We start from the raw sequence: 22,229 nt of genomic DNA, 5'->3' as shown, positions 1-22,229 counted from the left end.
GGAAAGCCGAAGGCTGAATTTGCAACAGTAGTAGCTCAGTCATAGTGTTTCTTCCCATGAGTAAAAAAAATTTAGTTCAACCACTATATCATGGCCGGAAATCAGAGAGCTGATGTGCAAATCTTCCTGCTCCTCCACAGGCCTCAACACATCCATTCACTTAAACAGGGAAAGGCTATGGCACACACCCACTAAATACTCAAAGAATATCCCAAAAAATGTTTACTGAACTGCAAATGAATGTTGACTGGTGTGGTAAGTCCTAATTCTTAACAATTTATATTTTTATACTGCTTTTAACATAAAAATCTGAAAACAGATGTTCAAAATCATGAGAGGTCTTGACAGAATAGATGAAAAGCTGTCCCCTTTGATGAAAGTGTTAGGAATCAGAAGGCACCGATTTAAGGGATTGGTAAAAGAGCTAAAGGTGACATGCTGGGGAAAACAAAATGACATTAAGTGGTGTGCATCATCAGAGACAAAACAGAAGTTGCTGGAAAAGCTCAGCAGCATCTGCGAAGAGAAATCAGAGTTAACATTTCGGATCCGGTGACCCTTCCTCTGATTTCTCTCCACAGATGCTGTCAGACCTGCTGAACTTTTCCAGCAATTTCTGTTTCATTTCTGATTTATAGCATCCCCAGTTATTTTGGTTTTTGCATTGTCGGAGAGTCCAATGAAGGCGGCTGGATTACAGGTTTCAAACATAGTGGGAGAAAGGAAAGGATTCATAAGACTATGAGGAATGGCATTAGCTAAGTGGCACTCTCGAACAGTAATGACAGGCTCATTGGCCTCCTTCTGTTCTGTACCCATTCTACCAATCCAGACACTTCATTCCACAAAAAGTGCTATGGGGTGGATGACCTAAAATTAGGTCAAAGAAACAGGTTTTAACGATTATCTTAAAAGAGGAAGAAGAGGGAGAGACAGAGAAGTGTAGGGAGGAAATTCCAGAGCCTTGTGTCTGTGCAAGTCCAGGCATGGCCACCAATATTGGAGCAATCAAAATCAGGTACGCACAAGGAGGCAAGAATTAGAACAGCGCAGATATTAGGTGGGCTCTGAGCTCGAGGAGGTTACAGAACTAGGTACAAAGCAAAGTCCTGGAGAGAAAACAAGTTTGGAAATTTTAAAATCAAGGCACTGTCAATCTGAAGTCAACTTAAGTGAGCAAGTACAGGGGTCATGGTTGAACAAAACATTGGCACAACTCATGACACAGGAACCTCAAGTTTACGAACGGCAGAACCTTGGAAGTTAGTTAGAAGCACATTGGAATAGTCCAATCTGGATGTAATAAAGGGATGAACAAGAATTGCAGTAATTGATAAACCGAGGCAGGAACAGGGGCAGGCAGTATTATGGACATTCAAACAGGTGACCTAACTGTAGCAGCAGACAGAAGGTCAGACATTAAATCTGGAGTCAAACTTGACACCAAGATCACAAACAGTCTATTTCAGACTTGGATAGTTATAAGGGAGAGGAATGGAGTCAGCAGCAAGAGACGAAAAATAATCATTTTAGTCTTCCCGAGATTTAAATGGAGGAATGCTCTGCTCATTTGATATTGAATGTGAGACAATAACCTAACACAATAAACGGATTATGAAAAGGTTGAGCTTTGTATCATTAGCAAATATGTGCAACTTGACATCACATCTTCAGATGATGTTGCCTGGAGACAGAATATAATGAGAAATAGTGAAGGACCAAGGCTCAATCTTTAGGGCATAACTGAGCAGGAGTTGATAGAGAAGCCATTGCAGGTGATTCCCTGGCTATGATTAAATACATAAGAATGGAAGCAATTGAGTACTCCCACCCACTGGATAATAAGAGAAAACCATTGGAACAAGATAGTGGGGTCAATCTTATCAAAGGTTGCAGACAGGTTGAAAGGAGAAAGGATGTGTATTACTTCCAAATAATTTCTCCAACACTGAAAATCTATTTTTACACAAACTATGGACTATTATTCTTTCAGATTTTAATTACCAAAATTACATTTTTTTGTCTCTCATCACTTCCCTTTAATTTTATCCTGGTTTCCTTCTCCACTGTATTTACTTACTATATATAGATTTAATACTGTAACTTACAAAACCTGATTCATGCTTTATATCTCTAAGAATTCTTCAATCTGCTGGAAGAGACAAGCAGTTGCTTGCCCTGGTCATGCAGGTCACGGAACCATCTCTAAAGGGCATTGCATCGACTCCTATTGTAAGGTTCCACTTGCCACTCAAGAGCCTATAATAAAACTGTAGGCGATACATAACTAATAATGCAATCTAAGGAAGGTGTTGCCCAAGTACCACCAGAACATTACCTGCCCCACCAGGAGCCCAAACATTTTAGACCACTGCTACACCACTGGGAATGATGCCTACCGCTCCATCCCCCGCCCTAATTTCCGCAATGCCGAGCTTCTTCTCCCGGCTTACAGTCAAAAGCTCAAGCAGGAGACCCCCCCTCGCGGGTACAGGTCGGAGGAGGCAGAGGATCAACTCTGGTGCTGTCTGGAATTGGCTGATTGGAGCTGTGTTCAAACAGTCCACAGGTACCTTGGACGAGTAGGCCACCACCATCACAGACTTTATCAGCAAGTGTGTGGAGGGCTGCATACTGAGGAAGTCAATCTCGGTGTTCCTCAACAGGAAACCCTGGATGAATCAGGAGGTACAGAACCTGCTAAAAACCAGGCGTGAGGCCTTCAGATCAGGAGATCCACTCAAATATAAGGAATCCCAGTATGATGTTCGCAGACCCATTAAGACAGCCAAGGACCAATACCGATCCAAACTAGAGACCCAGACAGACACCGGGCGGCTATGGCAAGGACTGAATGATATCACAGGTTCTAAAAACAGACAGTGCAAGATAGCAGACGAAGACACATCCCTCTCAGATCGTCTCAATGCCTTCTATGCTTGCTTTGAGCAGAATTTCGGCGGAGAAGTAATACCTATACTGACAAGTACTGACGAACCTATCCCAACAGTCACTGCATCAGAAGGCAGATAAGTTTTCCTTCACGTGCATCCAGGAAAGTGATGGGACCAGACGGAGTACGAGGCGTGCACTCAGAGCACGCGCAGATCAACTGGCAGAGGTCTTCTCAAGATATCTTCAACCTCTCCCTGCAGCAGGCCGCTGTCCCTGCCTGTTTTAAGAGGGCCAACCTCATCCCTGTACCTAAGAAGGCTCATGCAGCATGTCTCAATGACTACCGCCCAATGGCCCTAATTTGGATGGTCATAAAGTGCTTTGAAAGGCTGGTCATGGCATTAATCAACTCCAGACTCCCCACTACTCTTGACCAACTCCAATTTGCCTATCGTACCAACCGATCCACGTCAGAATCCATATCATTTGCTCTTCACTCCTCCCTAGAACATCATGACACTAAGAACAGCTACATAAGAATCCTGCTCATTGATTACACTTCAGCCTTCAACACTATTATCCCCTCGAGACTGATTACTAAACTTAGTGATCTCGGACTAAACCCTACTCTCTGCAACTGGATCCTCAGTTTCCTGACCCACAGGTATGGAAGTTACTCTGACAGTTATGTCATTAACTTAGTGCTGTAATGCGTGTCTGGGATCATATTACAGAGCTCCAGTAACAGATAATGGTAGCATACTGTGATAGGTTAAGCATAATTTAGGAAATCAGTGTGGCAGACAATGATTAGTTTAGAAAGACAAAGCAAGCCAGTATGATTGGTTATGCTAATGTTATCCAATAAACGCGGGAACAACAACTGCATAATCTGTAATGAGATAAAGGACTTGTGAGCAATTAGGAAGCCATTGGCTGATTGTCACAGCTTTTCTTTGCAAATTAAAGTTTAACTTCGTGAGGCATTTTCTGCGTCTCCTTGTAATCTTTAAAGAATATTGAATGATTCTTCCACAGGCCACAATCAGTGAAGATTGGAGTCAATATTTCATCCTCACTAACACTCAACACTGGACCACCCGCCCAGGGGTGCGTATCAGTCCCCGACTGTACTCACTGTACACCCATGACTGCATTGCCAATTTCCAGACTAATGCCATTTACAAGGTCGCTGATGACACCACCATAGTTGGTCAAATCTCAGAAGGCAACGAAACAGACTACAGTCAGGAGATGGAAGATCTGGAAAAATGGTGCACTGAGAACAACCTAGCTCTCAATACCGGCAAAACTAAGGAACTCATTACTGACTTTCGGCGGGATGTTACTCATGCCCTCCTACACATTAACAGCGCAGAGGTGGAACGAGTGGAGAGTGTCAAGCTCCTGGGAGTGGTCATCCACAACAAGCTTTCCTGGACTCTTCATGTGGATGCACTGGTTACAAAGGCCCAACAATGTCTCTTCCTCCTCAGGCAGCCGAGAAAATTTGGCATGAAAGCGAATACCCTTGCCAACTTTCATAGGTGTGCCATCGAGAGTATTCTGTCTGGATGTATCACTACCTGGTACGGCCACTGTACCATTCAAGATTGGAGACGGTTACAGAGAGTAGCCCGGACAATCACAAAGGCCAACCTCCCATCTACAGAATCCATCTACCAAGCCTACTATCCAGGAAAGACCACCAGCATTCTCAAAGATCCATCCCACCCTGGCAATACTTTTCTACAACGTCTACCATTGGGAAGAAGGTACAGAAGCCTGAACACACACACACCAGCCGGTTTTGAAACAGTTTCTACCTTACTGTTGTTAGAATACTGAATAGACTCACAAACTCTTAGCATTCGCCTGTACATATGTTGTTGTTTTGCTGCTGTTTACCTATTATTTACTTATCTATGTTAGCTAACTCTGTGATCTGCCTGTTTTGCTTGCAAGACAAAACTTTTCACTGTGTCTCAGTACACATGACAATAAATTCAATTCAATTCATAGTTTGTTTGATGCTGACCACAAAATCCAGGCCATTTGGACAGATTAAAAAATTGGCTACTGATGTAACTCTTAAGATGGTTTTGACAGAGGAGAGGGAGAGGTTGTTCAGTGGCGGCATTACAGAGTTTACGACCCAGGGGTTGAAGGTATGACCTCTAGTATTGGGGGGAGAGGCAGTGAAGACAAGATAAGGATGTAGAAAGGCCAGAATTAGAGGTAGATAGATTTCTCAGACAGTAAGAGCAGATTGTAGAGGCAGGAAAGGACAAGAATTTAAGGATGAGAATTTAAAAATGGAAGTTTTGTCAGACCGAGAGCTAATGTAAATCAGTAAGCACAAAGGACAGGGAAAGACAATGGGACAAATAAGGGTTCAAGCAGTAACATAAAACAAAGACCTCCGGATGCTGGAAACCTGAAACAAAAAGAAATGGCTGGAGAAACTCAGCGGGTCTAGTTCTAAAGAAAGGCCAGTGGACTTTGTTTCACTCCCACAGATACTATCAGACCTGCTGAGTTTCTCCAGCCATAACTGCTTTTGTTGCAAACATTCGTGTTGTGGGCAGCCTCCAGTTTATGAAGTATTTTGGATCATGCAGGGATTAGGAAATACTTGAGATGTGTTTGTTTTTAATTCCGCGCGAACCCCCCCACAGAAAGCTGCTAATTAGATCCGAAGCACTTCAACAGACAGCGGTCCCCCTGCCACCTGCTCCCCGACTGCCCAGTGCTCCCCGCTCCCCGACTGCCCGATGCTCCGCGCACCCCGCCCCCCGACTGCCCAGTGCTCCCCGCTCCCCGACTGCCCAGTGCTCCCCGCTCCCAGACTGACCAGTGCTCCCCGCTCCCAGACTGACCAGTGCTCCCCGCTCCCAGACTGACCAGTGCTCCCCGCTCCCCGACTGACCAGTGCTCCCCGCTCCCCGACTGACCAGTGCTCCCTGCTCCCCGACTGCCCAGTGCTCCGTGCACCCAGCTCCCGGACTGCCCAGTGCTCCCCGACTGTCCAGTGCTCCCCGCTCCCCGACTGCCCAGTGCTCCCTGCTCCCCGACTGACCAGTGCTCCCTGCTCCCCGACTGACCAGTGCTCCCTGCTCCCCGACTGACCAGTGCTCCATGCACCCAGCTCCCGGACTGCCCAGTGCTCCCCGACTGTCCAGTGCTCCCTGCTCCCCGACTGCCCAGTGCTCCCAGCTCCCCGACTGCCCAGTGCTCCCAGCTCCCCGACTGCCCAGTGCTCCCAGCTCCCCGACTGCCCAGTGCTCCCAGCTCCCTACTCCCCGACTGCCCAGTGCTCTCCGCTCACTGCTCCGACTGCCCAGTGCTCCCTACTCCCTGCTCCCCACTCCTCGACTGCCCAGTGCTCCCTGTTCCCCGACTGCCCAGTGCTCCATGCACCCAGCTCCCGGACTGCCCAGTGCTCCCAGCTCCCGGACTGCCCAGTGCTCCCAGCTCCCCGACTGCCCAGTGCTCCCAGCTCCCCGACTGCCCAGTGCTCCCAGCTCCCCGACTGACCAGTGCTCCCAGCTCCCCGACTGACCAGTGCTCCCAGCTCCCCGACTGACCAGTGCTCCCCGCTCCCCGACTGACCAGTGCTCCCCGCTCCCCGACTGACCAGTGCTCCCCGCTCCCCGACTGACCAGTGCTCCCCGCTCCCCGACTGACCAGTGCTCCCCGCTCCCCGACTGACCAGTGCTCCCCGCTCCCCGACTGACCAGTGCACCCCGCTCCCCGACTGCCCAGTGCTCCCTGCTCCCCGACTGCCCAGTGCTCCATGCACCCAGCTCCCGGACTGCCCAGTGCTCCCCGCTCCCCGACTGTCCAGTGCTCCCTGCTCCCCGACTGCCCAGTGCTCCCAGCTCCCCGACTGCCCAGTGCTCCCAGCTCCCTACTCCCTGACTGCCCAGTGCTCTCCGCTCACTGCTCCGACTGCCCAGTGCTCTCTACTCCCTGCTCCCCACTCCTCGACTGCCCAGTGCTCCCTGTTCCCCGACTGCCCAGTGCTCCATGCACCCAGCTCCCGGACTGCCCAGTGCTCCCCGCTCCCCGACTGCCCAGTGCTCCCAGCTCCCCGACTGCCCAGTGCTCCCAGCTCCCCGACTGCCCAGTGCTCCCTGCTCCCCGACTGCCCAGTGCTCCCTGCTCCCCGACTGCCCAGTGCTCCCTGCTCCCCGACTGCCCAGTGCTCCCAGCTCCCCGACTGCCCAGTGCTCCCAGCTCCCCGACTGCCCAGTGCTCCCAGCTCCCCGACTGCCCAGTGCTCCCAGCTCCCCGACTGCCCAGTGCTCCCAGCTCCCTACTCCCCGACTGCCCAGTGCTCTCCGCTCACTGCTCCGACTGCCCAGTGCTCCCTACTCCCTGCTCCCCACTCCCCGACTGCCCAGTGCTCCCAGCTCCCCGACTGCCCAGTGCTCCCTGCTCCCTGACTGCCCAGTTTTCCCCGCTCCCCGACTGCCCAGTGCTCCCTGCTCACTGCTCCGACTGCCCAGTGCTCCCCGCTCACTGCTCCGACTGCCCAGTGCTCCCTGCTCCCTACTCCCCACTCCCCGACTGCCCAGTGCTCCCCGCTCACTGCTCCGACTGCCCAGTGCTCCCTACTCCCTGCTACCCGCTCCCCGACTGCCCAGTGCTCCCTGCTCCCCAACTGCCCAGTGCTCCCCGCTCCCCAACTGCCCAGTGCTCCCCGCTCCCCAACTGCCCAGTGCTCCCCGCTCCCCAACTGCCCAGTGCTCCCCGACTGTCCAGTGCTCCCTGCTCCCCACTCCCCGACTGCCCAGTGCTCCCTGCTCCCCGACTGCCCAGTGCTCCCCGCTCCCCGACTGCCCAGTGCTCCCCGCTCCCCATTCCCCGACTGCCCAGTGCTGCCCGCTCCCCGACTGCCCAGTGCTCCCCGCTCCCCGACTGCCCAGTGCTCCCCGCTCCCCGACTGCCCAGTGCTCCCCGCTCCCCGACTGCCCAGTGCTCCCCGCTCCCCGACTGTCCAGTGCTCCCTGCTCCCCGTTCCCCGACTGCCCAGTGCTCCCCGCTCCCCGACTGTCCAGTGCTCCCTGACTGCCCAGTGCTCCCTGACTGCCCAGTGCTCCCCGCTCCCCGACTGTCCAGTGCTCCCTGCTCCCCGTTCCCCGACTGCCCAGTGCTCCCCGCTCCCCGACTGTCCAGTGCTCCCCGTCTGTCCAGTGCTCCCTGACTGCCCAGTGCTCCCCGCTCCCCGACTGCCCAGTGCTCCCTGCTCCCCGCTCCCCGACTGCCCAGTGCTCCCTGACTGCCCAGTGCTCCCTGCTCCCCGACTGCCCAGTGCTCCCTGCTCCCCGACTGTCCAGTGCTCCCTGCTCCCCGACTGCCCAGTGCTCCCTGCTCCCCGACTGCCCAGTGCTCCCTGCTCCCCGACTGTCCAGTGCTCCCTGCTCCCCGACTGCCCAGTGCTCCCTGCTCCCCGCTCCCCGACTGCCCAGTGCTCCCTGCTCCCCGACTGCCCAGTGCTCCCTGCTCCCCGACTGCCCAGTGCTCCCTGCTCCCCGACTGCCCAGTGCTCCCTGCTCCCCGACTGCCCAGTGCTCCCTGACTGCCCAGTGCTCCCCGACTGCCCAGTGCTCCCTGCTCCCTGACTGCCCAGTGCTCCCTGCTTGCCCAGTGCTCCCCGACTGCCCAGTGCTCCCTGCTCCCTGACTGCCCAGTGCTCCCCGACTGCCCAGTGCTCCCTGCTCCCTGACTGCCCAGTGCTCCCTGCTTGCCCAGTGCTCCCCGACTGCCCAGTGCTCCCTGCTCCCTGACTGCCCAGTGCTCCCTGCTTGCCCAGTGCTCCCTGACTGCCCAGTGCTCCCTGACTGCCCAGTGCTCCCCGACTGCCCAGTGCTCCCTGCTCCCCGACTGCCCAGTGCTCCCTGCTCCCCGACTGCCCAGTGCTCCCTGCTCCCCGACTGCCCAGTGCTCCCTGCTCCCCGACTGCCCAGTGCTCCCTGCTCCCCGACTGCCCAGTGCTCCCTGCTCCCCGACTGCCCAGTGCTCCCTGCTCCCCGACTGCCCAGTGCTCCCTGCTCCCCGACTGCCCAGTGCTCCCTGCTCCCCGACTGCCCAGTGCTCCCTGACTGCCCAGTGCTCCCCGACTGCCCAGTGCTCCCTGCTCCCCGACTGCCCAGTGCTCCCTGACTGCCCAGTGCTCCCCGACTGCCCAGTGCTCCCCGCTCCCTGACTGCCCAGTGCTCCCCGCTCCCCGCTCCCTGACTGCCCAGTGCTCCCCGCTCCCTGACTGCCCAGTGCTCCCCGCTCCCCGCTCCCTGACTGCCCAGTGCTCCCCGCTCCCCGCTCCCTGACTGCCCAGTGCTCCCCGCTCCCTGACTGCCCAGTGCTCCCCGCTCCCCGCTCCCCGACTGCCCAGTGCTCCCCGCTCCCCGCTCCCTGACTGCCCAGTGCTCCCCGCTCCCTGACTGCCCAGTGCTCCCCGCTCCCCGCTCCCTGACTGCCCAGTGCTCCCCGCTCCCCGCTCCCTGACTGCCCAGTGCTCCCCGCTCCCCGCTCCCTGACTGCCCAGTGAATGGACGTGGACAGCAGGCCCAGCAGCCAGGTAGGCCGGGGACTAACATGGAGCCTGCCTCTCCACACTCACAACATAGGAAGTCTTTATCTACAACCTTCGACACTCACCGACGCTGCCGTCACATCGAACGTTTTCTTTTTCTTATCCATGACGATAAAGGTCAATTTAATTCCGACAGCTCTGAACAAACATTAAACGCTGCAAGTCCAGCCGCCATCTTAGTGAGGTAAAGGCTACATCCGGCGGCCATATTAGTAAGGTCTATTGAGGGCTTGGGCTCCCGGGCAGAGGCTGGGTTGTCCGGTCCGCCATCTTGATGAGGTCACAGCATGCTTCCCCCTGCCAGCGAACCCAACCTACATGTCAATCATTCCAATTGATCAGTTTGTGATAGATTAGATTACGTACAGTGTGGATCTAATCTAATCTAAATAATTCGTATCTACTTTGAGATGCTCTGCTGGAATGACTTTTTTTTTCCTCCCCAGGATGGCAGATTGCCAGCTCCTAATCTTCTTTGCTAAAGATTGGCACACTGTGAATAGTTGTTGCCCATCTATTAAATGGCTATTAGAGATACGTCCTCCTGTTGCTCGTGGCAGAATAACTGGTCAGGAGGTTAGTGAATGTTCATTTGGATAAAAATAATGTGCAAAAAAAGTGCTTATTTAATGAGCTGCTACAGGAATAATGGCCTGAATGATCTCCTGCGCCATAAGATGTCTGGGAAATCAAGCTATTGGTGTAAGGACACTCTGTAAATTAAACAATAGGGCCAATGTATGTCAAACTGTATGATTCCTGATGAAGGACTTTTGTCCGAAACATCAATTTTCCTGCTCCTTGGATGCTGTCTGACCTGCTGTGCTTTTCCAGCACCACTCTAATCTAAACTCTGGTTTCCAGCATCTACAGTCCTCACTTTTGTCTGTATGTCAAGGCCTATTTTTAAGGAAACAGCTTCACTCTTGTAGTGCTCTACCAAAAGCTCCAGGTGCAAAGAACAGCTCTTCAAATCGTACAAAGGCCATTGGGCCCAACTGCAGCTTAAAAGAGCAACTTCGAGTCATGGAGATAAGCAGCACAGAAACAGACCCTGCGGTCCAACTCGTCCATACCGACCAGATATGCTACATTAGTCTTGTCCCATTTGCCAGCATTTGGCCCATATCCCTCTAAACCCTTCTTATTCATATACCCATCCAGATGCCTTTTAAATGTTGTAATTGTACAAGCCTCCACCACTTTCTCTGGTAGCTCATTTCATGCATGCACCACCCTCTGCATGAAAAAGTCACCTCTTAGGTCCCTTTTAAATCTTTTCCCTCTTACCTTAAACCTATGCCCTCTTGTTTTGGACTCCCCACCCCAGGGAAAAGATCTGTCTATTTACCCTATCTATGCCCCTCATGATTTTATAAACCTCAATAAGATCACCCCTCAGCCTCAGACAGTCCAGGGACAAAAGCCCTCGCCTATTCAGCCTCTCCCTATCGCTAAATACTCCAGTCTTGGCAACACCTTTGTAAATTTTTGCAAGGTTTGTAGCTCAGGTTGAGGTTTAGGGTATAGGTTTGCTCGCTGAGCTGTAGGTTTGATATCCAGATGTTTCATTACCTGGCTAGGTAACATCATCAGTGGTGACCTCCAAGTGAAGCGAAGCTGTTGTCTCCTGCTACACCCTAAACCTTTGTAAATCTTTCCTGAACCCTTTCAGGTTTCACAACATCCTTTCTATAGCAGGCAGACCAGAATTGCACACAGTAGTCCAAAAGTGGCCTAACAAGTGGCCTGTACAGGCACAAGATGACCTCCCAAATCCTATGCATTGATCAATAAAGGCAAGCGTACCAAATGCCTTCTTCACTATCCTATCTACCTGTTCCTCCACTTCCAATAAACTATGAAATGCACTTCAAGTTCTCTGTGTTCAGAAACACTCCCCAAGACCTTACCATTAAGGTATATAAATCCTGCCCAGCGCAAATCAATTGAATTAAATAGCAACAACCTCACACATATATGGGTAAGATAAATATAAATACATTGATCAATAGATTAGATTCCCTAGTGTGGAAATAGGCCCTTCGGCCCAACCAGTCCACACCGACCCTCCGAAGAGCAATCCAGCCAGACCCATTCCCCTACATTTACCCCTGATAAATGCACCTAACACTACGGACAATGTAGCATGGCCAATTCACCTAACATACACATCTTTGGACTGTGGGAGGAAATTGGAGCACCCGGAGGAAACCCACGCAGACACGGGGAGAATGTACAAACTCCACACAGACAGTCGCCTGAGATGGAAGTTGAACCCGGGTCCCTGGCGGTGTGAAGCAGCAGTGTTAACCACTAAGCCACCGTGAGATCAACAATCACATTGTGATTGCAGATCTGCTAATCTTTCGAACATTCCAAAAACGGTATCATGTATTTTTAAACTGTTTGTGAACTTCCTCTAAGGCAGTCAAGCTTTAAAAATAACTTACACCATTATTCAGAATCAAAATGGTAGCATTTTTGTTTAATTAAACATTTGCACTTGGGATGAAAGATATTTAAAAATTGAATGCTTTCAAAATGGCATCAGAATTGAACACTTCTAGGTCAGATATAGTATGTGCCAAATTAAAAATAATCTCTACCATGCACCTACCACATGCTTTCCAGTACATAGCCACACGACTTCAGTGACTTTTCAATTACCTATAATCCTCCAGCAATATTAAAGTCTAGCAGAACACAAGAAAGCTCAAATTCTTCCTCCTCAAGTACATAACTGTGGGGTGAGAATCCAGAATAATAGAATCCCTACAGTGCAGAAAGAGACCATTCAGCCTATTGAGTCTGCACCCACCATCCATAGAGTATCCCATTCAGATCCAGCCGCCCCCCCCCCACCCCCGCTAATCCTATCCCCATACCCGCATTTACCATGGCTAATCCACCTGGCCTACGCATCCCTAGACTCTATGAGACAATTTAGTACAGCCAATCCATCTAACCAGCACATCTTTGGACATCTAAATATCTGCAGATCTAAATATATTTTAATAACTCTAATCACTTTGTTTCTATTGATTGTGATGGTAGTTTTCCCAAGCATCATTTACTTTAGAGTAGTTATATTTTTCTTGCTATCTCTAACAAGTTGCTGGTCTCTAACACATGATAAATGAAACATGTTGGGATTGTGAGCAAGAAAGAAAACTTTCATCAATCACCTCGAGACAAGTTCTAATACAGACTGCCAAGATGAAGGAATACTGTTCTAATCAGTGAGCTACCCATTCCAAGTATCATTCTTGTTAGTAGTCATTTAAGGACCAACCAATTAATCATCTTACTTTTTCAATGATGAGGTTAGTTTAATACTTGAAGGAAAGTGATTTACTTTTAGTCAAGTGATTAGGCCTAGCTCCTGTTTCTCTATCATCTCATCTCAGCCACCTCCTGTGATTTACCATCTTGAATGTGTGGAATTCAAAATACTTATCCTCATTTATAAATCGCTTCTTCTCGCATGCATCTCCAGCTTTCTCTAAGCTTAATTAGATCTATTTTTCCACTGTTTCCTCTTTTCCATTATTTTACTTTCTCCTTTACATGTCTGCATAGCCATTTCTTTCAAAATTTATTTTTGAATCTACTTTTAAACAGCTTCATAACTTACATAAAATTATTTTCCATACATTTATTCACAGGAATCTAAAACAGCATTTATGACCCCTCCCAAAGCCCTGGAGAAGGCATGGTAATTGCCTTCTTGATCTGCTACAGTTCTTTTGGAGAGGTTGTTGCTAAGGGAGATCCAGGATTTTGACCCAATGACACTGAAGGACCGGTAAAGTATTTCCAATTCAGGATGACGTGTGTCAAGGAGAGAATTGTCCATGTATCGTTGTTCCTATTGATCTTCTGGGTGGCAGAGGTGAAAAGTTTGGGAGGTGCTAGCAGAGGAGCTTTGGGAAGTTGCTGTGTGCATAATGTAGTTGGTTAACAGTACTGCTACTATGAGTAACTAATGAAGGGAGTTTAAGTTGAAAGTGCTTGATGAGATGCAAATCAAGGTTGCTTTTGGATGTTGAGCCAAGAACATTGTTGGAGCCACACTCAGCCAGGCAAATAGAGAGTATTCCATCACTCTCCTGTCTTGTGGATTGCAGTCAGGCATTAGGGAATCAGGAAGTGAGTTACTCACCTCATAATTCCTTGTACCTATTATAAATAAGGGCAAGTCTGGTTCAGTTTCTGGACCAGGGTAACGGTCAGGATGTTGATTGTGGCTCATTCAATAATGGCAATACCATTGACCATCAAGGCCATCAAATGTCAAGAGATGATGGTTGAATTGTCTCCTTCCAGTTATGTGATTTCAATGTTACTTGCCAATCCATGCAGGTTGTTGAAGTCTCGCTGCAATTGGACACAGAACACTTCAATATGAGAGTCACGAACAGTACGGGAGATTGTACAATTGTACAAACGTCCCGGTTTGTAAATTTCATACAGCTGAATGTGGTTGAGTCCAGGATACTACTTGGAGGAGGTCCAAGGGCTGACATGACTAACCTTGAACAATCATAGCTTTGTACAAGGTATGACTCCAAATCAGTGGAGAGTTTTGTCCAATTCCCATTGACTTCAGTTTTGACCTAAACAGAACTCAAAATTGATAGTGAGCTGATTCCTATCACTGCACCTTTTATTAAATTCTCAGTAGGAACATTTTACAAGTAGGAACATTTTCTCCTTATTCACAATGAAGTATTCAGAATCATGAGAACTTTGGACAAGCAGATCCCCTCATCTCTCCGAAACAGTCCAAACTTTTCCACTCAACTTCATAAATGAAATTCCTCATCCCTAAAACCACCCTTAAACCTTTACCACACACTCTATTACTTCCACAATCTTCCTAAAGTGAGCACAGGAATAGATGCAATTTTCTAGCTAGTGCCTTCTACAAGTGCAACACAACCTCCTTAACCTTGTGCTCTATGCCCCTATTTATGCTTGACTGGTTTCTCTCAAATCTGTCCTGCCCTTTAATGGCTTACACACATCTGCAAACTTACTAACCATACCTATCTTCACATCCAGATTATTTGTACAAGTGAGCTGCAAAATATGTTCTATGAAACTTCAGCATTTGATGCTAAAACACAATCATTTTGAACTTCTGGGAACCAGTTTTGTAGCCATTTAATGTGTGTGGAATCTTGTCTTGATCTTAGATGACATGAGACATTGGTCTGAACAAGTTCATGTACATTATTGGGGTGGTCACTGAACGGTGATAAGTGCTAATCACTCTTTACAGGTAGACTACATAGCACATTGAGCTCCAGCATGCCATGTCTCCTCAGAACTCTCTTCTTCAAATAAAATGGAGAGAAAGCAGAATTTGATTTTTAAAGAGTTGCAATTTTTAATTCACAGTCAAGGGAAAAAAAAGTCATAGCTAGAAACAAATATTGAGCTGTTAGTGTTAGTATTTACCACTCATCTTATCAATATTTAAAATCTTGGCTTGCAAAGGTGAAAAATCCATACTCAAATTTAAGACCCATCATCTTTTACATTTAGTGAATCACCACAAATTAATGTTGCAACATCCAATATTCAAAGTTGATAAGAAATCATACTCAAAAATGTGAATTCAGTTAGTTTTACACACAATGCAAGTTGAAAAATATCATTCCAAGCTGGGATAAGTTCATTCATTATGGAACACAGTTTAAAAAGCAATTAAAATGGGATTAAGTTTGGTGCCTTGCTTATATTCCATATATATCTTGGGTATTTTTTCTCACTATGGAAAGAACTGTAGATAGTTTCATAACTTTCTGCTTGGCAATTTCCATTAGTGTATATAAGGCAAGTCCTGGATGGGAATAGCAACAAACCCTCTTGGAAATCTGAAAAAGGTACAAACAAATAATTTTTATTTTAAACTATCTACTTATATAGACAAAACATCCATTCAAAAAAGTATGAAAAGTTTAGTTCATTAATGTTACAAAATCAAAAGCATTAAGGTCACTTTAAGAGAGGTCCCTTTTCTGAACTGAAATCGTGACAGCACATGGTCTGTGATTAGTTGACAGGTACAGAGTGTGCCGAGAATTGGTGATATGTACAATCAGCTTGGGGTTATGTTTTGAGGTTAAGGCAACTGGATTTAAATTTAATCAATTAATTTAAATTATGGCCAAGATACCAAAATCAAATGGAATTTTATTGTATTGGCATCAGACCAGTGAGAGGGTATGATGTTGGGGGTATAAAAAAGGCATTTTGAAAATTAGAGAGAGCTAACTGCCCATTCAACTGGAGAGCCAACTGCCATCTGAAGAAATAAGCAACCTGCTCTCAAAACAAAATTCTCAGAAGGCATCTATTGAAAAGGTACCAATAAATTTTATACAAAGACATTTGCAGAGAAAACAAGTTGATAATCTTGGGAGAAGACTGCATAATTGGAATGAAGATAGCACAAGAGACTGTATGGACTTTGATATTAAGTTGATTTAATGTTTACTAATTGTGTTGTTTGAACATCTTAATAGAGCTGGGGTCAGAGTGATTAGATTAGATTAGATTACTTAGGTGTGGAAACAGGCCCTTCGGCCCAACAAGTCCACACCGACCCGCCGAAGCGCAACCCACCCATACCCCTACATTTACCCCTTTAACCTAATACTACGGGCAATTTAGCATGGTCAATTCACCTAACCTGCACATCTTTGGACTGTGGGAGGAAACCAGAGCACCCGGAGGAAACCCACGCAGACATAGGGAGAATGTGCAAACTCCACACAGACAGGCACCAGAGGCTGGAATCGAACCTGGGATCCTGGTGCTGTGAGGCTGCATTGCTAACCATTGAGCCACCGTGCCGCCCCAAGTTAAGAAAAAAGGTGGCTCAGGTTTGTTAATAGTTTTATTTAGTGTTCACTGTTAAAGTTAAATTATTTTATCTTTAAATGGTGGAAATCAGAAATTTTGTTTCACTCTCTCACTTTTAGCAGATTACAAGGAGAGGTGAGCTTTTTCGGGTGTTTTGGTTTTAATTAGCAGAGGGGGTTTGACTCTGTCATAAGAAGAAGAAAAATATTCCTCCTTTCTCCATCTTCCAGGAATGTGACTGTCCAACATCAGAAAAGTCAGATCAAGTTGCTCTGATTCTAAAAGTCCCTACCCAGATTATTAACAGCACACAGGGCAGCTTAGGATAGATGGGGAAACACATAGGATCATTTGTACGTGTAATGCTTAGTATTCACTTGGGTTCTGTAACTTAACACAGCATGGTCAAACAATCAGTTTCAGAGCTTATTTGTGAACAGACTCACAAATGATGCAAAACAGCCCTAAAGACTAGGAAGACCAATGTTTAATTCTCAACTTGTATGGGCTGAATGCTCAAAAAGGTAAATCACAATACAAAACAGCACATAAGGACCTTCAGAAAAATAATGCAAGGAGAAATGTAAATGGTTGACTATAGTTCACTATTGTGCCACTTCAAATGGCACTCTGAACAAAAATGATCCAATTTTAAATGAATACTCAAGAAACATGTGATTTTATTAATGTGTCTCGTCTAATTCATGCATACAATACTTTAAATAGATATGTCCAAATTCCTTTTTAAAATGGTCAGATTTAAAAAAAAAACAAATTTGTTGTTAGAATCAACACAAGTAATGCTTTTCTAACCTTGTCTGATGATTTTAATTTAAATCACTTGTTAACTAACTTGTGGAAATCACGTTTCATAATTTTACCTCATTATACCATTTAATAACCATTTGGAAGCTTTGGGGAGAATTTTCGGGATTGCAGCAACATTGGCAATAAAAGTTATGGAAGAATTGAACAAGAGCTTAGTGAGACCTCACCCAACTTGGTAGGATTTCCCTGCATTTTATGCTTTGGCCGAGTGCCAAGGCAAGTTTCTCGCAAGGGACCAGTGAGTTGCCAATTAAGATATTTATAATTTGCCTTAAGAGCCCAATTCAATTCATTAATGTTCAGCTTCCCATCTTAATCACACCAATCTAACAATAAGCATTGAGAAATTGAATTAATGGCCAATAGATATTATTGTTAGACTATTAATCCAGAATATTCTAGAAGATTCGTAGGTCAGGTTGTAGATGAGGTTGTTGACTTGCTCACTGAGCTGGTAAGTTTGTTTGTTAGCAGACATTTCGTCACCATCCTAGGTAACATCAGTGCGCCTCTGATGAAGCGTTGGTGTTCTGTCCCACTTGCTGTGTGTCTGGGTCTGATGGGGTTGGAGGAGTCATTTCCGGTTTTGTTGCCGGTTCGGTTTCTTCATGGTTGGTACATGGAGTCCAACTCTACATGCTTGTTAATGAAGTTCTGGGTTAAGTGCCTGACTTCCATGAATTCCCATGCACGCCTGTTTTGGGAAACACATCCATCCTAGGATAAACCAATCAAATTGGTGTCCATGTGTATGGTTATGTCTCTTGGTGGCTAGTTGGTGTTAGTGTACTCTGGTGGCTAACTTCCTTCCTGTTGGCCCGAGGTAGTGCTTTCAGCAGACTTTACATGGCATTTTGTATTTAATGTTGGTCCTATTCATTGTGCATATGGGATACTTGTCACCAGCTGTCGTAGTGTGGTAATTGGTTTGTGGGCTACCAATGATACCCAGGAGTCAGTAGACTGGTGGTCATTTTGGATAGGTCCTTAATGTATGGCAGCATAGCCAGTGTGTCCGGATGTGTTGTGTCTTCCTGTTGTGGTCTGTCATGTAGGTAAATGGCAGATGATACTTTTGAATATCCATTGTTTCTGAAGATGTTGTGTAGGTGTTCTTCTTCTGTTCAAAGTTTGTGTGAAGATTTGTAGCTCGGGTGCTCGTTGTTGTGGTTCTGTTTGCCGAGCTGAAAGTTTTTGTTGCAAACATTTCGTCCCCTGGCTAGGCGACATCATCAGTGCTTGGGAGCCTCCTGCGAAACGCTTCTTTTGATGTTTCCTCCGGTGTTTATAGTGGTCTGTCCCTGCCGCTTCCGGTTGACAACCAGAAGCGGCAGGGACAGACCACTATAAACACCGGAGGAAACATCAAAAGAAGCGTTTCGCAGGAGGCTCCCAAGCACTGATGATGTTGCCTAGCCAGGGGACGAAACATTTGCAACAAAAAGTTCTTCTTTTGCTTTGCATAACTCCAGGGTGCTGCAGTGTATTATGGCTTGATGGACGAATATTCTGATGCAGCTCAGTTTATGGGTGATGGGATGCTTGTTGTTGTAGTTGTGCACTTGGTCTATGTGGGTACCCTTCCTGTATACGCTGGTCTGGGGTTCCTCATTGGCCTTGCATTAGACCACTACGTCCAGGAAGGGGAATTGGTTGTTGAGGAATTCTTCAGCAGAGTAGATAGAGTTGTCCACTTGGTATTCATGGTTGGTACACAGTTTGTATCCAAAGCTTTTTGCAATTTCCCTTTCATATTTGTGGAGGCAGTTGTGGGCTTTGTTAACCATTACCCATAGCATTCTGCAGCCATTTTGTTCCGCTACTTTCTACACTTGTAGGGTGCAGAGAGGTGGCTTGTGTTTAGTAGTCTGGTCATTTTGAGGCATTCATGCAGGAAGTGGAGATATTCACAGGTACCTCACTGTCAGTTGGCATTGGTTTCCCATCATCAGGCACGTGTGAGCATGGTCCGCCAATAGGTGTTCAAAGTATTCGAGAATATTTGTAGCTCAGATTGTGGATGAGGTTGTTGACTTGCTCACTAAGCTGGTAAGTTTGTTCACAGGAGTTTTTGTCACCATGCTAGATGTCAGTGTGCCTGTGAAGTATTGTTCCTCCTGCTTGCTATGAGTGTCTGGGTCTGCTGGAGTTGGTGTCATTTCCAGTTTTGCTGCTGGTTCTGTTTTAGTGGCTATATGGGGTCCAACTCTACCTGTTTGTTCATGGAGTTCCAAATTGAGTGCCAGGCTTGCAGGAATTCCCATACATGTCTGTTTGGCTTGTCCTAACAAGTATAAGGATCCCATACACACAACCAACAGGATCAACATTATATACAAAATACCATGTAAAGACTGCCAAAAGCACTACATAGGGCAAACAGGAAGAAGTTAGCCATAGTACACGAACACTAACTAGCCACCAAGAGACATGACCAGCTATCACTTGTATCCACACACATGGACAATGTAGGACACCAATTAGATTGGGATAACACATCCAGAGGACAAGCCAAACAAGGCATGCATTGACATTCCACAAAACATCTAAACAAACTTGCCAGATCAGCAAGACAGCAATGTCATTAATCCAAAAAAAAAAAAATCAGCTAATGTGCAGGCGACTCTGGTTTGAATCCCACCACAACAGATAGTCAAACTAGAATTCAATTAAAATATCTGGAATTAATAAAGTAATAAAGTAACCATGACCACAAAACAATTGTCTATTGTCAGAATCCCATTTGGTTCACTAATTTCTTTCAAAGAAGGAAATCTGCCATCCTCACAGTCTGGCCTACATCACACTCATCACAATTATGTAGTTGAATGTCAACTGCCCTCTGAAACAGCCTAGCAAGTCAGTCAGTCAGTTGTATCAACTGCTACAAAAGTCTCAAATTGTATGGACAGACCACCTTGCATCAACAATAGGAAAAACAGCCACCTCAACCCTGCAAAGTATCTTTAACATTGGGGGTCTTGTGCCAAAATTGGGAGAGCTCACAGGCTAGTCAAGGAACTGCCTGACAGTCATTCTCAAGGAATCATTCCTTACAGAATGTCCCAGGCATCAACATCCGCCCTCTGTATATCCTGTCCCACCAGCAAGACAGACCCAAGGCAGCACAGTATATATAGTTGGAAGGGTATTGCCCTGGGACGACTCAACACGGATTCTGGAACCCAGTGAAGCCTCATGGCATCAGGTTAAACATGGGCAAGGAAACCTCCTGCCAATTACTATGTACCATCCTCCCTCGGTTGATGAACCGGTCCTCCTCCCTGTTCAATAACAGTGGAAACAGGAGGTGACAAGGGCACAAAAGATGCTTTGGTGGTGGACTTTGAAATCCCTCAAGAGTGGTTAGGTAGCATGACTGAATGCGCTGGTTGCATCACAAAGGACATAGCTGTTAGACTGGGTGTGTAGCAGGTGGTGAGGGAACCAAGAGCACAAAGCATACTGGACCTCATCCTCTCCGATCTGCCTGCCACAGTTGTATCCGAGAATGCTTTCAAGCACTGCAAACCTATTTTTACTTACTCATTGTCCACATTATCACTTTTTTCTCTTCCCGGCATACTATCATCCTAACCTGTCCGTCTTACTTTCTGTCTGGGCACACATCCTCCCCCTCCCAAGAGAAGTGCCCACATCAGATAATCAACCACCTATATGGATTCTTTGTTCTCTAGGTTGTTTTACACAGATTGAGAGACATATTAAGAAAGGTGAAAGTGGATGAGGCAGCTGTGACTTTTGGTATAAGTGGGAGGCATCCCAAACAAGTGAGCAGTCAGTGCAGAAGGCATTCAGGGTGTTAAGGGTTAACTTGGGTGAGAGTGAGTGTGGGAAGCTATTGCAAGCAATAACAAGTGTGGTAGAGCATGACCCTTTGGGATGTGAGTACAGTAGCAGAAAGAGATATTGGAGAGAAGGTAGTAACACTTATACTGGAGGAATGGAAGTAGTCAGTGAAAAAGAAAAAGGGACATCCCATGTTTGCGATATCCGACTGGCAGAATCCTGCACGCAACAAAGGCTGTTAATGCCTCTGCATGTCTACCACATCTGTGGCAGGTGTCAGAAACTAAGCAGAGCAACTCTGGATTGACAGTGCTTGTATGGGTGCACAATTGGCTTTTAAAAATGGTGTACACACAAGGGATACTGATCAATTCTGGGTGACCCCAACAATGGCACATTGTTCTGGGAATGGTATGTTAACATGGGGCTAGAATCAGACAAAATGTGACTGAAGGGGTGGGATAGGTATTGAGTTTGATAGGATCAGAGAAAACTTACTCAGCTTTGTGCTACAATTCCCTCCTAAAAGCTTGATGCAATTCACACTTACTGAAAAGAATCCAAGGTTCAGCCCATTCATTTCAGTTCTAGTGGAAGAGCATTTAAAGTTCTCTAGTTCCTCTCAAAGTTCAACTCCATCACTGGTAATATTCTGCACTACTTTCTGGAACAAAATGTGATTGACAATTCATACTTAAGCAACATTTTCAACACTAAGTTTGTGCTAGAGCTAAATAATACTTGTTGTGCACCTAACAAATAAGGGTGCTATTATCCAAAAAGCATTCTGACAGTAACAGGAACAAACAGGGTGGAATTTAATGGCCTTGCCTGCGTGAGTTTGGTGGGACATTTAATCAGGCAGTCAATGGGGTCCCTGCTACTTACCATTTCCACTCTAATTAAGCTTAAGGCAGGAAAATTTAAGATTGTAGGGGCAATAGTTTTAGTGAGAAATATGAAACTAGACTCAATCGCAAAAGTCAGTTCTCAACAGATGAACATGCAGCTAATGGGTTACCACAATCACTATTTTAGCTTTGGTACTCAAACCATCCTGATATGAAATGTCCTTTTGAACAATCTCTACCTAGTTGTAGAGTCATTTTATGGTGCAGGCACAAAAATGGAATTCTGACTGGCATCAAAAAAGTTTGGAAAAAAATTAAAGCAGTTTTCCTTTTCACAGTGGACCATTTTAGCCAGATTGTCATAATGCATT

The 22,229-nt window shown here is 46.8% G+C and overlaps 3 protein-coding genes across 6 annotated transcripts in view; 1 reads left to right on the top strand and 2 right to left on the bottom strand.

The window, feature by feature from the left end:
* The window catches only part of ccdc174 (coiled-coil domain containing 174), a 46,084-nt gene extending 36,367 nt beyond the window's left edge, over nucleotides 1-9,717 (bottom strand). The window contains exon 1 of the mRNA XM_043708529.2: nucleotides 9,559-9,717. Within this exon, the coding sequence (XP_043564464.2) occupies nucleotides 9,559-9,600 (42 nt within the window). The 5' untranslated portion in view covers nucleotides 9,601-9,717. The remainder of the gene's footprint in view (nucleotides 1-9,558) is intronic.
* LOC122559161 (uncharacterized) overlaps nucleotides 160-22,229 on the top strand; it is a 31,973-nt gene continuing 9,903 nt past the window's right edge. The window contains exons 1-3 of one of the 3 annotated variants that reach the window (XM_087994510.1): nucleotides 2,891-4,670; nucleotides 9,940-10,069; nucleotides 13,162-13,295. In XM_087994510.1, the coding sequence (XP_087850636.1) occupies nucleotides 3,919-4,670; nucleotides 9,940-10,069; nucleotides 13,162-13,215 (936 nt within the window). In that variant the 5' untranslated portion in view covers nucleotides 2,891-3,918 and the 3' untranslated portion in view covers nucleotides 13,216-13,295. Of the gene's footprint in view, nucleotides 256-2,890; nucleotides 4,671-9,542; nucleotides 9,678-9,939; nucleotides 10,070-13,161; nucleotides 13,296-22,229 lie in introns of those variants that run through there. The other 2 variants (XR_015759430.1, XR_015759431.1) reach the window with 2 other exon arrangements.
* The window catches only part of tatdn2 (TatD DNase domain containing 2), a 38,139-nt gene continuing 30,779 nt past the window's right edge, over nucleotides 14,870-22,229 (bottom strand). For both annotated transcript variants that reach the window (XM_043708535.2, XM_087994509.1), the window contains one exon: nucleotides 14,870-15,378. In XM_043708535.2, coding sequence (XP_043564470.2) covers nucleotides 15,238-15,378 — 141 coding nt within the window. In that variant the 3' untranslated portion in view covers nucleotides 14,870-15,237. The remainder of the gene's footprint in view (nucleotides 15,379-22,229) is intronic.

The sequence above is a fragment of the Chiloscyllium plagiosum genome, unplaced genomic scaffold (genome assembly GCF_037043375.1).
Source record: "Chiloscyllium plagiosum isolate Xiang-an unplaced genomic scaffold, Cpla_swu_hap1 HiC_scaffold_14, whole genome shotgun sequence".
Lineage (NCBI taxonomy): Eukaryota > Metazoa > Chordata > Chondrichthyes > Orectolobiformes > Hemiscylliidae > Chiloscyllium > Chiloscyllium plagiosum.
The sequence above is the reverse complement of the archived record's forward strand: the minus strand, read 5'-3'. Positions and strand labels throughout refer to the sequence as shown.